This window comes from Tursiops truncatus, chromosome 11, assembly GCF_011762595.2.
Source record: "Tursiops truncatus isolate mTurTru1 chromosome 11, mTurTru1.mat.Y, whole genome shotgun sequence".
NCBI classification, from domain to species: Eukaryota; Metazoa; Chordata; class Mammalia; order Artiodactyla; family Delphinidae; genus Tursiops; species Tursiops truncatus.
In genome coordinates, this window is record NC_047044.1 from 2,883,577 (window position 1) to 2,899,968 (window position 16,392).

The 16,392-nt window shown below is 52.9% G+C and overlaps 1 protein-coding gene across 5 annotated transcripts in view; it reads right to left on the bottom strand.

Annotated features, from left to right (window-relative positions):
* The window catches only part of TBC1D22A (TBC1 domain family member 22A), a 357,101-nt gene that overhangs the window by 68,286 nt on the left and 272,423 nt on the right, over nt 1-16,392 (bottom strand). For all 5 annotated transcript variants that reach the window (XM_073788040.1, XM_073788039.1, XM_073788041.1 and 2 more), the window contains one exon: nt 7,774-7,869. In XM_073788040.1, coding sequence (XP_073644141.1) covers nt 7,774-7,869 — 96 coding nt within the window. The remainder of the gene's footprint in view (nt 1-7,773; nt 7,870-16,392) is intronic.

A 16,392-nucleotide genomic window follows, 5' to 3' on the forward strand; every position in this document is an offset into this window, starting at 1 on the left:
GGCCGGGCAGGGGATGGGGAGGCCAGCTGGGAGGGGGCTTGAAGGTCATGTACTGGAATCCAGCCCAGTCTGCACACAGATCCCGCATGGTTATTTAGAAATGACCTCTTCTAACCCCTTCTCTGATGATAAGGAACCGATGACTTGGCAGAAAGAAGCCTGGTCCCATGAGTACAACACAGGCTTTGAGGGTGACCAATGGGCTAGACCAGGCGGGGCCAGAACCCTCCACCCGGCCAAAGGGAGGGGACAGCTGGGGCGCTGTGCGCAGCTTCCGAGCCGCCATGGGCAGGCGGGAGCACACCAGTGGGCACTGGGAGTCCTCACATGAGACGGACACACGTCTCGGCCCTGGGGACCACGTGGTGTGCATGCCTGTGTCTGCATGTGCACATGCGTGTGAGCTGAGGGACAGAGTCTGTGGGGATCCCGGTGCAGTGGGACCTGCTGAGACGCCCAGAGGATACTGAGGGACCTTGGAGCCCAGCGTCACTGAGCAGGGCCCCCAGCCAGGCACCTCACAAAGGGGTCTCACCTGCCTAAGGCGGGAATGAACCCGGGTGAGAAAACCATGCTGACTACTCGCTGAGAAGACGTGAAAATACAACAGACATTCAAACAGGAAAATTAAGATGTCTGTAATTCTACTAACCTAAACTACATGATGCGAACACTGTGACCTGCTTCTGTTAAGTCTTTTTTTTAATTTTTATTTATTTATTTATTTTATTATTTATTTGGCTGTGTTGGGTCTTAGTGGCAGCATGTGGGATCTAGTTCCCTGACCAGGGACTGAAACTGGGCCCCTGTATTGGCAGCGTGGAGTCTTAGCCACTGGACCACCAGGGAAGTCCCTGTTAAGCCTTTTTATTGCGCATAAGACAAGCAAACTTGGGATCATTTCTACATGTATATACACATGTAAATATATGTATGCATTTTATATATATATACACATGTAGGTGTGTTCCCTATATGTGTAGTGTATAGATTTGTAATGTTGAGCACATGTAGACATATTTTACATACACATACACGTGCAGGTTATGTTTACATGTGTAGATCATGTGTGCGTCTTACGTGTGTGTACATGTATGTGCTTATACACGTGTATATATAGACGTGTGTTTTATACATACATAAGAGGGTGTGTGTTTTACATGCATGGACATATATAGACGTGTGTGTGTGTGTGTGTGTATGTGTGTAGACGTGTGTGATTTCGGATCACACTTTTCCCCCCAAAAAGAAATATCCTGAGAGCACTTTCTAACCTCAGTGACTATTACTTGAAGATGTGATTTTTGGGAGTTAGAAAATATTTCAACAGCGACGTACGATAATCCAGGGCACCCTTCTGCCAACGCTGGAGACTCAGGCTGTTGGCAATTTGTTTTCCCATAATTATAAGCAAGCGGAATTACCGGATCAAAGATAAGGCTCTTGGGCTTCCCTGGTGGCGCAGTGGTTGGGAGTCCGCCTGCCAATGCAGGGGACACGGGTTCGAGCCCTGGTCTGGGAGGATCCCACATGCCACGGAGCAACTAGGCCCGTGCGCCACAACTACTGAGCCCGCGCGTCTGGAGCCTGTGCTCTACAACAAGAGAGGCCGTGACAGTGAGAGGCCCACGCACCGCGATGAAGAGTGGCCCCCACTCGCCGCAACTAGAGAAAGCCCTCGCACAGAAACGAAGACCCAACACAGCCAAAAATAAATAAATAAATAAAATTAAAAAAAAAAAAAAAGAGTAGGGTTGGTTCTTCCTTTCTATTAAACTCAGGAGAAGCTACTGAATCTCTTAAGACCCCCCGTGCCTGGATGCCGCTGGTTACTGCTAGGATGTTACAACAACAGTGAGCAGGGCGGCGCGCACACAGCTGCCCTGACCTGGGGGCCTGGCTGCAGGGCTGCCCCTGGCTGGCATCTGGAGCTTGGCTCCTGCGAGCTGGAGCTGTGTCTCCGGGGCCAGCCTGCCAAGCCTGCCTGCACCAGCCACATGGCGCACGCTGAGCGCTGGCTGTCCTTCCGGGATCTGGAATTTTGGTGGGCAGAGGGTGTCTCCACCACCTGCCCCAGTACCAACCTGGGGTCTGGGCTTCCATTAGCTCCTGGAGGGAGGCGGGCTCTGCGGGGCTCCGGCGGGGAGGACACTTCCTAAGCCATTCATTTACTTTATCGTTGGTTCCTTCACCGCCTTTTATCATAAGCTGACTTATTTTTCCATCTCTCACTTCTTCAGTTAAAGAGTTACTAGGCTTTTTTAAAAAAAAATGTTTTTAAATAATAAAAGGCATTTCGCCCATGAATTTGTTTACAAGCCCAGCACAGGCCACACCCCACGCATTTTTTTTTTTCTTCCCTTTGCTGGTCACCAATTATTAGGGCGTTTCGAATATTTTGTGATGGGCCTGATTGAGGTTCACTGATAGAAGGGGACGGAGAACTGCAGATGTGAACTTTACAGACAGTAAAGCGGAGTCTCTGAGGTCCCATGTTTCTCAATTTATTCTATAATTACAGGGTCACTTTCATCTTGACCCATGTATTCTGAAGAGGGCTCTCTAATTTCCAGATGCTTCATTACTCAGGTTTAACTTTATTGTCTAGTTCTAAAGGATTATGCTCAGCAAAGGCAGTCCGTATGATTCCGGTTTTTCAGATTTTGACAATTTTTATGGTCTAGATCAGATGATTAATTTTGTAACTGCTCCACAAACTCTTAAAAACAAATGCATCTCTGTAGAATCTGAATTCAGATCCTACCCAGAGCTTTTAAGCCGTCAGACCCACAGCAGCCTCGTTTTTTATCCTCATCAAATATTCTGAGCCTCCTCCTGCGGCTGCTCCATTCGATGTCTTTCTGTTTGTAAAGTTTTAGACTCAGGTTTAACCTGCAGACAGAGGGAGACTTTGACAAAGTGAGGCGTGGACCACCGCGTCCAACACCCCAGAGCCTCCTCCAGACACTGTCTAACAGCAGAGGCACCTCTGAGCCGTGGGCCGCGCTGCGGACTGTGGCCGCTTCCCCCTCGAAGTCAACGGGAAGACCGCCAACCTCGCTGTCCCCGAGTCTGCGTGGGCTGCCCACCCGTCCCTCTGAGTTCCACGTGTCTCACACCCTGTGGGCATGTCCACCTCCCACCCCAGGTCCCGCCCCCACCCCTTAGGGCTCCTCCTCCAGCCTTACGGCCCCGCCTCCTACTGCACCGGGTCGTTCCCACCCCTGGCTCCCCTGCCCTGTTAAGGAAGCCGCCTGGCTCCCTCGTGCCCTCTCACCCACACCCCGACCCCACACGCTCAGCCCCAGCTTCACTAACTTCCTTCCCTTGCAGAGGAGGCCGGTACCTGGTCCGCTGTAGATCCGGGTCCTTGGTTCTAGCTCGCCAACCTGCTCCCGCACCTGGTTTATTACTCCCATCCCTGACCGCTGGCCTCCCAATACACAACGCCCTGCTGTCCCTGCCCAGTCCACCCCCAGCCAGCCCAGCCCCTCGTGCGTGGAAACGGAGTCTCGTGACAGACAGCACAGGGCCCAGCGCAGAGGGAGGGCCTGAGGGGACATCAGAGGGGCCAGGGACATCAGAGCAGACAGAGGCCTCCCGCTGGGCACTGCCCCTGCCTGTCCCCACCTGGTCCCCACCGAGCGGCAACCTGCGATCACAGGAGACAAGGGGAAGGGCCTGCATGAGAGGAGGCCCCAGCTCCAGGGGTGCGGGGCACGGCGGCCACCACTCACACACTGAGCCCCCTCCGTGGACCGGCTGGGGTTTCCAGGCGGGGCCCTACACCCGGCCTCACCCCGGGCTCACAGCCTCTCGGGGCTGGCGGCCACCACGCGTGCACGGGAAGCCGTTTCTCCCCCTGAGGCTCGTCGTTCACCAGCAAATACGCAGCAGCCGATTACCTTCTCAGAAATATTTACAGACCTCTGAGCTCCCGAGGTCCCTGCAGAGAAGGTCCCTGATTGCACTAGAAGCTCCACGCTCTGTTTACCACAATTAATTGCTTTGTCTCCTCTGCAAAACAAAGCACTGTATGCTGCTGCCTCTTTTGCATCATAGGGACTTGGCCTCCTCTAAATCCAGAAGCACGATGACAGCTCCTACGTGGGGAGAAACTTCCATGTCACAAAGCACCTCTGCAGCCACGCTGCGGGTCACCCCCGGGAGGCAGTGGGGTAGGAATGATCCCCCCTGGGTGCTGCCCTCCCCACCAAGCAGCAGGGCCAGGGCGAACCAGGCTCTGCGGGCTGTGAATGAGGACCGGGGGCCCACACAGGGGCTGTCGGACCCCCAATGTCCTGGGACACCAGGACAAACTAAGCAGCTCGGACTTTGGGGGGATAAACTAGAATGATTTTCTAGCATTGCGCGTTACCAACTGTTTTATAAGCTGCCCTTATGAATCAGACAAAGAACCCGGTAAGGCCAGCACCCCCAGCGCACCTGCATCCCCGCCGGAGAGGAGGAACGATCGGGCACATGGCAGCTCTGGCTCAGGACCTGAGCCCAGCCCTTCAAAGGCATCTTCAGCCACGTGCACCCATCCTCTCTGGGCCCCAAGTTCTTACTGTGGGGCACCCCGCAGAGGGGAGGACCAGGTCAGCATGCCAGCCACACCGCCAGGGGACACAAGACTGGGCACAGGGGGCTCCTTCCCCCACAGGCCCTACAGAATCTGGTTAGAAAAAGGCAGCCGGGGAGAATCAGACTGCGGGCACTGAGGCTGGGACTGCCGTGGCTGGCGGGGTGGGGACTGGGGGCTGGGGGAAGAGGCCGGCTTCGGACACCCAGGGTGCAGCACCTGCGGGCTGCATTCAGGCAGAGCTGGGGACCCGTCACCTGCAGGACGGACGGCACAAGGTCTGCCCGGGGGACAGCGAATCCTCGTGGAAAAGTACAAGGTCCCTGGGGCACCAGACCTCAGGGCAGGAGTGACCATCCGCTCCGGGAGGCGCCTCCCTCCAACCAGATGACCCGGCGACCCTCCCGGAGTCCACAGAGCTGGGCGCAACCAGACCCCTGGGCTGGGCAGGTCTCAGAAGCCGAAGCACACGAGAAGAGGTGGGACCCCAGCTTCACTGAGCTTCTGGGAACTGGACGCAGGAAGCCAAGCCCATGCCCCCCCCCCCCCACTCCGCCAAAAGCACCCACAGCGCTGGGCGTGCTGAACGCTAGGAGGACTCTGTCTTCCTCCTGAAGACGCCCCTCCGGAAATGACTGTTCCCACGGAGACGACACAGCAGCGTGCAATTTCACAATTCTGCAGAGCGTGAGGCCTTTAAAGCCTCTTCCGTGGGTGTCCCACTGCTGGACGCTCAAGCTGTCTTCCGTGCACACAGAATCACGTTCCCAAAACGCCACGATTGCACACGCAATTGCCCCGTGCCCACCAGGGCGCCAAAGGCGCTTTATTTAATTTGTTTTCTCTTCCTGTTTACTTTCCCATTCAGTTCAATTCCCCACAATGCAGTGTGTTCACAACACGCCCTGCATCCAACCCTGTGACATCCAGGCCTGAGTCCATCCTGAGTTTGGGGGAGAATCAACCTCATGGCTCCTCCGAGGTCTGGCGCACCGGCTGCTGCGCCGCGCTTGTCCCCTGGCCTCGGTGAGCCTCGAGTTAAGAGAGCAGGGCCCTGAGGAGGCCAGCAAAGCGTTCTAACCTGCCGCCTAGTAGCGCCCTCCAGTTACAACACGGCAGCATCTCTGGCCAGACAGCAACACGAGAGCGAGCGATGGGCAAGGGGCTCGTCTTCACGTCTTCCAAGGCCACCAGGGACGCAGTCACGTCAGGTGGGGCGGCCACACTGCAGAGCCCTGGGCAGCCCTCCACGGGCTCCTGCGCGTGGGGCGGGAAGACAGGAAGGCCAAGCGGGGCGGCCCAGCACCACCACCCACCCGTGGGCACGTCCTCCCACCCAGCTCAGGGACCCTCGCGTCCAGGGCTGCTCCTGGTGGCCCTGGACCCTGGCAGCACCGTCCCTGTTTGCGGAGCAGCAGGAAGAAACGCAGGGCAGGACCCTTTGCACGAGGTCACTACCAGCTTCAGGTCCCTGTCCCCAGCTGGGACTCACGCTGGCGGGCCAGGGCCATTTCTCGGGCATGCAAGGCTCAGGGGCCGCCCAGCGTTGGGGGTCACGAGCGGTTCCTGGGACAATGACGAGCCTTGGGCTCAGCGCACTCGCTACACTCTTTCCGAACCACTGCCCCCCACCAGGTGCGGGCCTCGCGAGGGCAGTGATGTCTGGCTGGGGCCTCCCGGAACCGTTTCCCCAACCAGAGAAGCCCCAGCGTAACTGAGGCAGCAACACCTGAGCCACCATCAGCCTGGGGGACTCGGGCACCTGCATCACCTGTCGTCCAGGTGAGAGCTGGCCGGGCGCAGGTGTGGACGCTGGCCCGGGTCACCAGGGAGGCGGGGCCCTTCTCCCTTCCAACCGACGGCCCGGCCAGCCTGCAGGCTCCCCCGCACCTCCATGGACAGCGGGTCCTCAGGGGGCCCCGTCAGCCGCCCGCGGCCATCCCCCCCTCACTCGGCGACGCAGGCCGGTGCCGGGCTCTCTCGGCACCGCCACGTGCCCGACGCAGAGTGACCCGGGGGGCCGCAGGCCTCCCACGAGCGCAAGGGGGCAGGGCAGGAGGCTGCCTTCTCCCCAGTTCACAGACAGCAACCGGAGGTGGGAAGAGGCAGGGTGGGGGCGAAGGCCGCCCTGGAGCCAGGCTCCCACAGCGCGGCTCCTGCGGGCATGGCCGGGCCCGGCCTGACAGCAAGGGCAGGAGCCGGGATGAGAAAAGGGACCAGGTCTCGCCATCTAGCACCTCGGGGCGGGGCAGGCTGGGCGCTGGGCTCTGCTGGCCCGGACAGAGGCCCTCCCTGTCCACCGTCTCCTGGTGGCCGAGATGGAAAGCGCCTGGGTGCTGCGGCAGGGCTGGGTGGCTTCCCACGGCCCTCGGCGGGTGGAGCAGGGTCCTCAGAGCGTCTGACAAGCATGGGAGCTGAGGGGCCACGGGCCAAGCGAGCTGCCCAGTGTCACCACACTGTGGCCTGGGACAACAGGGCCTCCTTCCCTGTCCCCTCACCTGAAAGATGAGGGGCTCGAGGAGGTGAAGCAGCCAGAGAGTGACCCCCAGACAGTGAGGGGCAGAGCCTGGTTCCTGGTCCCCTCCACTGGTGTCTCCTCACTGCACCCCAGGCAGCCCGCCCTCCCAGGGGTCAACACTGCCCACAGTACCACCGCACAAGGCACGCCTGGGGGTGGGGACGGGGTGGGGGATCGGCCCACCTGGAGCCCATGGGTCGAGCACAGAGCCTCTGATGGATGGGGGCGGGTGTAAATCTCCCACGGAACCGCTGAGGAAAAACGTGGCTCAGAGAGGCTAGCAACCACCCCTGGGTCACACAGCTACCAAGTGCCGGGCAGCCAGGCCATGCGATCACGCGGCCAAGCCCCTTCCCTAACGCCCCACTCCCCACGGCTGCCACGAGGCTCCCAGGAGCCCCCGGGCCATTCTGCTGAGGACACACACCGGCCGGCTCAGGAGGTATCTCCTGGAGTCCATGACAGCATGTTTAATAAGGCCAGTGTCGGCAGAGCCCAGGCCCCACGTGATCTGTGCCCTCGGCCGTGGAGTCTCAGGCAGCAGGTCAGCGGTGACCTCAGGCAGCCCGTCTCCAAGCTCCTCCACAAATAACCCTGTGAATGAAATCTAATACACCTCTCTCCCAGCAGGAAATCACACTCGGGTTCTTCTGAAAAGGCATTTACTTACTTGAAAATCTCTTTCTTCCAGTATTTCTTTCCTCCATCTCACGAGAAAAGCAGCACACACGTACAGGTGGAAATGCGCGAAGCCCTCAGGTTCCGACTGCAAGAGAGAACAGCCGAGAAGGTCAGCGTGCAGCCCAGACAGGCCGGCCGGGAACACAGAGCGGGGCCGGCCTGCTCGCTTTTTGACTCAAGGCCTCCGCTTCTAATTCTCATCTCATTAAAATAAGGACAACTTTCTCTCTAATCGGGCAGCGGGACACAGCGGATGTGCCCGGCGACCGGGTGCTCGTTTGCTTTCTTGCACGGATGATGGGCAGCAACGATAAAAGGCCAGTCCGAGGGGCCCCCATTCTTGCACCGCGTGAGAAGGGACCCGTTTTCCCCACAGAGGCCGATCACTCAGCCCTGAACGAAAGGCAAGAGCAGAGCAGGCGTCCAGCCCGGGCACCGCCCGGAAACGACGCTGACCGGAAGCGTGGGGCAGCGAGCATGCTGCGTTCCCCCCGAGTGGTCACCTGCACCCCTCCTCGCTGCTCCCCGCGCTGCCGGGACAGACCTGGCAGTGGGCAGGGTGGGGAGAGGCAGACCCAGGGAGATGGGATAGAAGACCATGGAAATCATAAAATCCCAACTCGTTAGTGAGTTGGGACAAGGGGGTGCAGCACAGCTGTGAAAAGAGGTCAGATGCTAGATGGTCTGACGGCTGAGCCAACAAAATAGCTGATGAATGCGGGACCTATGGGGTAGGAGACGAAGAGGAACCAAGGATAACACCAACGTCCTTGGCCTGAACAAGCGCAAAGAGGAAGCCGTCGTTTCCTAAGAGGAGGAAAGGTTTGCGGGAAAGGGTGCGGGAGAAAGTGTGTTGACGGGAAGGTTGTGAGTCTGTCCTGTGGACACGCACCTGATAGGCCCCGAGTGGAGCTGTCAGGCAGGCAGTGGGACAGATGAGTCTAGGGCGTGTTACCGAGTCCAAGCTGGCTCTGCTCGCCGCACGACAGGCCAACACATCGGAGACGAGGTGTTGAGGCAGGGAATACGACTTTATCTGGAAAGCCAGCAGACCGAGGAGATGGCGGACTAGTGTCTTTGTAAAACCATCTTATCGGGGTTTGGATGCCAGTTTCTTTTATAGCACGGAGAGGAGGAGGAGGTGAGAAGTAAAGTGAAAGGGCCGTAAGTTCTGCAAATATCCCCTGGAATAATGGCCGGCCTCAGGGAGGGGATGTGTGGATTTCTTCTTTCTTGTAGCCAGCCATCCACAGGTGGAACAGGGTCCGGATGTTTCCCTGAACAAAGGCACTTTGGTTTACCATTCAGGGGGCAGGGTTCCCCAAGGCAGGCCACTGTGTATAGACAGTATCCTTTTAGTGAACAAAAGTAGTGGAAAACAAAGGTTAAAGTAAAAGAAACAGATGCAACATGTAGTCAGAATTGGCTCTTCCCTGTTACAAGTGCAAGAGGATGGCCCCACGGTCCAGGCCACAAGTTTACACTGAGGGCCTAACGGAACGAGCAGGGAGCTGGGAGGAGTGTGAGGTGCTGCCAGAGGGTCAGGTAACACGAGCCCGGGGAGGTGACTGACCACGGGGTTTAGCCACATGGAGGTCACTGGCAGGTCACACTGCCTGGAGTGTTAGAGGGTGCTGAGGAGAAAAGCCAGAGACGGGAGTGTGCTTCTGCATCCCACTGCCCTGGGCTGGCCGAACCGGCATCGGCACGTTGAGCAGAGCTGCTGCAGTGTGGCGGCATCCTCGCCTTCTGCTTCCTGACTTAACAGCGACCCAACCACTGCTTTGCACCTTACGTGCGGAGAAGGAAGCTGTTTCACACTAGAACTTTGTGTAGATAACGCGTAGCAGGTTAGGTCGGTGCCCTCCTATTCCTAATTTACTAGAGTTCTTATGGATGGTTACAGAATTTCATCAGATGCTTTTCCTGAATCAACTGAGACAATAAGATTGTTTTCCTTTAATCTGTGAACGTGGTGAATTACATTAGTATCAGAGTTTCTTTAATGTTGAACCAACCTTGCATTCCCTGTAAACTCAATTTGGTCACAGTAAGTTATATTTTTTAATCACAGCTGGGCCCCGTTTGCTGATCTTTCATTTAGGATTTCTGCTCTCACACTTACAGAAAACTGGTCTCTCATGTTCCCTTCTAGAACCATCCTTGTATACTTTAATCATGAAGGTTGTGTTTGTCTCTTTCCTCCTCCCTCTTCTCAGAGTCTGTACGAGACCGGGATACCTGTCCTCCGAAAGTTGGCTAGAAATGGGCTGGGCATGAGGTCTTCTTTGTGGAAAGGTTTCTATTCCTGATTCAATTTCCATATGATTATAAAACACTTCAGACTTTTTAAAATTTTTGAAAACTTTTCTTTTTGTAGGAATTTGCCACCTACAAGGTTGTTCATAATATTCTATTTTTCTTTGAACCTCTGCTGCATTTGCAGCATCTAGACATTTCTTCTAAAATCATTATCCTTCTTGAAATGCAACCTTTAGAAGATCCTCTAATGAGAGGTCTTTGGGCAGTAAACCCTTTCAGCTGTCGTCTAAAAATGTCTTTATTTCATTCTCATTCCTGAAAGATAGAACTGTTGGTTATTACTTTTAAAGATGTTAAAAATGACATCTTTTGGCCTCCACTGTTTAAAGCTATCAATCTGTTTGTCATTCCCTTGTAGGAAATCACACTTTTCTTTCCGGCTGCTTTTGAGATATGCTCTTTGTCTTGGATGTTTGGCATTTTCTTTATAATATTTATTCTGCTAGAGGTATCCTGAGAATGGGCTGCTTTCATCAGTTTTGGAAAACTGTCATCCATTATCTCCTATCAAACATCCATCTGCCCCCTGCCATTCTCTGCATTTTCTCAGAACCCAGGTCAGGCAGGTGTGAGGTCTTTTCACTCTGCTCTCCATTTCACTTAACCTCTCTTTTTATATGTTCCATCTCTTTGTTTGTCTGGGAGAATTACTTTCTTCAAATCTTTCCTCCAATTTACTAGTCAACTCTTCAACTGTATCACAATTCCTGTTTAACTCACCCATTAAATTTGAGACTTGCTTCTCTTCTCAGACCTGCTTCGTAACTCACGAGTTTCCCTTTCCTCCTCCTTTTTCACCCACTGTGCTCCTTTTTATCACTTTGAACATGTTAAACTGACTTTCTAGCACATCTCAGATCACGTTAAAGTCTGCAGTCTTTGTAGATCTCTTCCTTGCCGTTTGTTTTCTCTGCTGAGTCCTGCTCTTAGTGGCCTGCCTCCTTGTACTTTAGTGATTTTCCCCCTCTTGGAGCTTACGTTTGATGAAATAAAATTATTTTTAAGGCGGGACAAGAAATGTTTTAACATAAAATTCTCTCTGCCAGTCTGGGCCACTACCCCTCTTCAGTGTGCGCCGTGCACCTACGCTACCCACGACCCAGACCTCCCAAGGGACACGGGCATGGCTGCTCCGTCACAGACAGCAATTTTCTCCTGGCACCAGCAAGGGAACTCCTTAGGAGATAACGTTTCTTAATCCTGGAAGGGGTCAGGATGACCTACTACTCGCCTTGTGCGTGCAGATCTGGACTATGTAAACCGTCAATAAGCCCTCTGATGGAGTATTACTCCTTCTCTCGAAAATGTATACAACTGTGCTTTAACTTCTAACCGGAGGAACAGTCCTCAGAGCTTCTGAAAGACTGTCTCCCAGGTTACTATCCTCAGGTTGGCTCGAATAAAATTCTCCATTTCTTTCTTAGATTGACTATTAATTTTGCGTCGACACGTTCCTTGGAACTTTTATCTGTTGGAATTCTTTGAGGCGTGTATCAAAAATGGTTTTCTTTGGGGAAGAACAACTTTGTGCTTGCTTCTGCCAGAGCCTAAGGGCACTATTATCCCAAGTCTACTTTCAACTAAATTTTCAGCTTCAAATTTTGTAAGACAAGTAACATGAATCGGGACTCCAAACTCATGTGAATGCAGGACTGTGGTCAGATATTCCGAAGGGAGGTGTTTTCCTTCCTTTTCCCTTAACTTCCATGGCCAAGGCCAAGAAAGGCGAACAGCAGCCCCTGTTCAGTCCCTGGACAGGCTCCAGGTTTGTCTCCTGCCTGAGGCTCCTTACAACCAGGCAGAAGGCCCTGGCAATTAACTGGCAGGTGCCCCTGGGGGAAGGCCTGCTTTGATGTTGCTGCCTTATCTCTCTCGATTTACATTTTCTCCAGATTTCTCCTATACCATAGTCTCTCTTCCTTTGCAGTTATGTTTATGAGAAATACACCAGCAGCTTTCGCTGTATCCTGTGATGGCAGGGGCTCTTAATTTGCTTAACAACCTTTATTTAACCGGAGAGTGCAGAGGTCTGCCTCAGGCCAGCCCCGGGACCCATCCTCACTCGGAATTCAGGAGGTTGGGCTGTGAATCCTGCGTCCCCATGATGCACCCCCAGCTGGCGAGCGGAGTGCAGTACATGCCACGCGTTCACAGGAACACAGCATTCGGGGAAAATGGAGTTTTACAGCTTCGCTTAAGTGGATTATTTGTCTTCGATGACTTGGTAAATTATATTAAAATAGCAATTTAATAAATAAAACATTCATATCCTAATGGAAACTGGGCTTCTGCTTTAATGAAGCTTAACCTGGGCGTCGCCATCGCTGCCCGGATGAGACGAGCCTAGGAGGCAGGCTCTCCGCGGCGGACGCCCGCACATCGCAGGGCCTGCCACCCGTGCCCACTCGGGATGGGGGCCTCCATCGTCTTTGGGATCTGACACGTGCAATCGGGACCTTCCCGACTGGTGCAGAATCAGCCACGTGGACCCGCCGTTTCCAAACAAACCCAGGGAGGAGCCGGCGAGCACACAGAGAGCTCTCCAAGGGAAGAGGATGCGCCTTCGGGAAGCCCCCTGGGCAGCGGCCACTGCTGGAGGACCACGGCGCCGACCCCTGGGAAGCACAGCGCTGCGGCCATTTCAGAGCAGGCTCTAGGGAGGTGCCTGGCCCTCCAGTCCAGGCCTTCCAGCCGCCACCGCACAGGGCCCAGGCTGCAAATCCTTATCTCCCATCTCCCCAGGCTCCAGACGACTTGGGGGGGAAAGGAGGCCAGAGAGCTGGAAAGGCCACTCAGCGGTACACCAGGACAACATGCAGGCCTTCTGCCTTCGTGGCGGCCCATCACCTCTGAAGAACAAGCCTGTTAGCAGAGTCTCCTCCTAAAAAGCTCACCCTCGGGGTTCTGAGGCTGGGGACCCTGGGGGTCAAAGAGAAACACCGGTCCTATAACAAACGCCCTTTTTAAAAAATCATCAATCTCTCTAGCTGAGGAAAAGACAATTCACATTAGACCCCAGATGCACTTGAAAATGACCATCTAAAAGCCCCAATCCCATTCCAGTCGGATCAGACATCTGAAATCTCAGGTCTTAAGATTTTTATTACCTCCAATCAACTGTGTCTAGCAAACCAGACAGCAAACCCAATCCCCGCTCCAAAGAGAAGGCAGCAGGATGATGGATGCCCACGTCACTGCAGGGGACCCCCGGCACTCAGAGCCCCTCCCAGGGCAGACGGAGGAGAGGAAAGGACACCCTGACAGGCCAGGACTGCAGGCAGGTGGGCAGCCTTTGGGTGTGTGGGGCCCATCCCTGTAGGATGTTCCCTGGGGGAGAGGTGGAAGCACCCAAGAATGCATCACACCAAATAAGTGCAAGACAGCCGTGGGAGAGACGCTCAAGTTCTCTGAAAGACATCAAAGGAAACCTAATAAACAGGAAAATGCACCGGGTTAATGGACAAAACTTTCAAACCTGAAAAGATGTCAACTGCCTTCCATTGTAATTTATAAATCAATGTATTTCTAATAAAAATTCCAACCATGTTTTTTTGTGGAACATGAAGCATATTTGAAGGTTGATGTTGAAGAGCAAAGGGCCAAGAATAGCAAGACAACCCCACAGATGGCCAGATAAGGGGAAGATCTACATCCACTCCCAAGACGTTCTGTGAGACTGATGAAGACCATGTGATCTGGGCCTAGGACAGGTGGGCCAGGCGAGCAGAGACCCCAGGCACGGGCCCGTGGTAATGTGGGTATTTGTCTTTGGCAGACAGGGTAGGCGGACCAGCTGGGGAAGGATGGATTATTTGATAAATGATACTGAAATAACTGGCTATCCATATGGAGAAAGTAAAATTAGGTCCCTACCTCATGCCACACATATGCCCCAATTCAAGGTGGATTACAAAGCAACCTGCAAGGCAAACCCTTAAGAGCGCAGGCATCAATTTTTAAAAAAATCAGTAAATCTGACAACACAAAAATTTAAAACTTATGTTTGACAAAGGCACTATAATTAAGGTAAAGGTATAAGGCACAGACTAGCAAAGGATATCTGCAGTGCATATATGACTGACAAAGGACTGTATCCAGTATCCGGTATGTGTGTGTGTGTGTGTGTGTGTGTGTGTGTGTGTGTGTATACATACACACACACACACACACTTTTTTTTTTTGCGGTACGCGGGCCTCTCACTGCCGTGGCCTCTCCCGTTGCGGAGCACAGGCTCCAGACGCGCAGGCTCAGCGGCCATGGCTCACGGGCCCAGCCGCTCCGCGGCATGTGGGATCTTCCCGGACCGGGGCACGAACCCGTGTCCCCTGCATCGGCAGGCGGACTCTCAAGCACTGCGCCACCAGGGAAGCCCACACACATATTTTTTAATCCTCCTAAGAATCAATAAGAAAAAGACAAACTACCTAATTAAAAAAATGGGCCAAGGATGTGAACAGACCTCAAGTGGTCAGTAAAAATAGGAAAAGCTGCTTATACTCACTGGTAATCAGGGATGTGCAGAGCAAGGCAGGTAAAAGAAAGATGTCAGTTCTTGTTTTTCAAATGGGCAAAGCCTAGAAATTGGGAGGACTGCAGAGTATAGGAGAGGATGTGGGCATGCCGGGCGGAGCGGTGGGGGGATGCACCTGCTGTGAAGAGCCTGGTAATATCTAGATGTTTGCATCCTGTAACCCAGAAAAGGCCTGTCCTAAACAGAGCATCTCCTACACCAGGGTATAAGGAGACACACACAAGAACGTTAGGACTGAGCGCTGTTTGTAACTGCAAAAAACTTAGAAACAGCTCACGCCTTTCAACAGGAGATTGGATAAATTATAACATATTCATACAGTGCGAAACTATAAAGAGTGAAAATAAATGAAAGACAGCTACACCCATCAACATGAAAAAGCAGTAAAATATAAAGCTGAACACAAGAAGCAGGTCACAGAAGAATACTTAGGTGTGACGCCGTTTACAGAAAGTTTCAGAATATCATCAAGATCATAACTATTGTTTATAGATATATATGTATGTGGTGAAGATGAAAAAAAAGCATGTTTAGAAATCATAAAAACCAATTTCAATGTAGTGGTCACCTCTGGAGAATAAGGAAGGAAGGTTCAATGACAAATGTGAAATTTAATTTTTAAATAAGTAATAAATTATCTGAAACAAAAATGAAGAACGAACTGTCAGATTTGACAGAGCTGTGTAGTAAGTACACAGGCATTCACTGGATTATTAGCTACACTTTCTGTATACTTAAGACTTTTTAAAATTTAGATAACTAATAAGGACCTACTTACTGTACAGCACAGGGAACTCTACTCAGTACTCTGAAATGACCTATATGGGAAAAGAATCTAAAAGAGTGGATATATGTATATGTGTAACTGATTCACTTTGCTGTACAGCAGAAACTAACAACATTTTAAATCAACTATACTCCAATAAAGTTTTTTTTTTTAAAAAAGAGGCTTTTTATAATTGAAATAAAAGAAACAGACTGGGGACTAAATTGCAATGCTCTTTTCTGGGGTCACTGGGTGAGGGACCACTAATTCCTGTGGCTCCAGCCCAGCCTGGGGCACCTGTCTGGCCCCAGCCACCTCGCTGTCACTCAGACTGTGGCCTCAGGTGGATTCTGACCTCCATGACCTTGGGCAACCCCTGCTCATGTCTCCTCCCAGGGCCACAGGCACAGGGGGCGGGGGGCAGCCCCTAACTGCCCTCCGTCTTCCCTTTGACCTTCCTTCTGAGACTCTTTCCCCTGCCCTTAAACCAGCGGGGCTGTTGGCATGTTTACACTCTTACAGAGAAGGCTTGATTTTTGACAGAAGCTCAGAGGATGAGAACTTAATGCAGAAGAGCTGTCCCCGGGGGCAACCCGGCCTCTCCCCTCTCCTCCAGCTGCTGGCCAGAGGAGGAAGATAAACCCGGGCGCTCCTAACATGAGTTTTCTTCAAACTGCATGTCAGGTTCCACAGTGGATCTAGTTTTGCTTATAAAATGACAAAACGAAAGTTTGAAATGACTACACGATTAACTAAATGCAAATGACTTACACGTGGAGTACACTTTTCAAAACGCAGGCAATCGGGCAAAGAAACAGCTTTCCTTCTGTCTTTTATAGAGAAACTGTGATAAAAGGAACAACTGTTCACCTTTAATCCCATCATTAAACTTTGCTTATAATTTTTGGCACTGAAATAAAACCGAATGGCCTTCTGGCACAGGAGGCTTTCCTGTGTACATGTATTTATGTAGATGGATTTCCGAGGC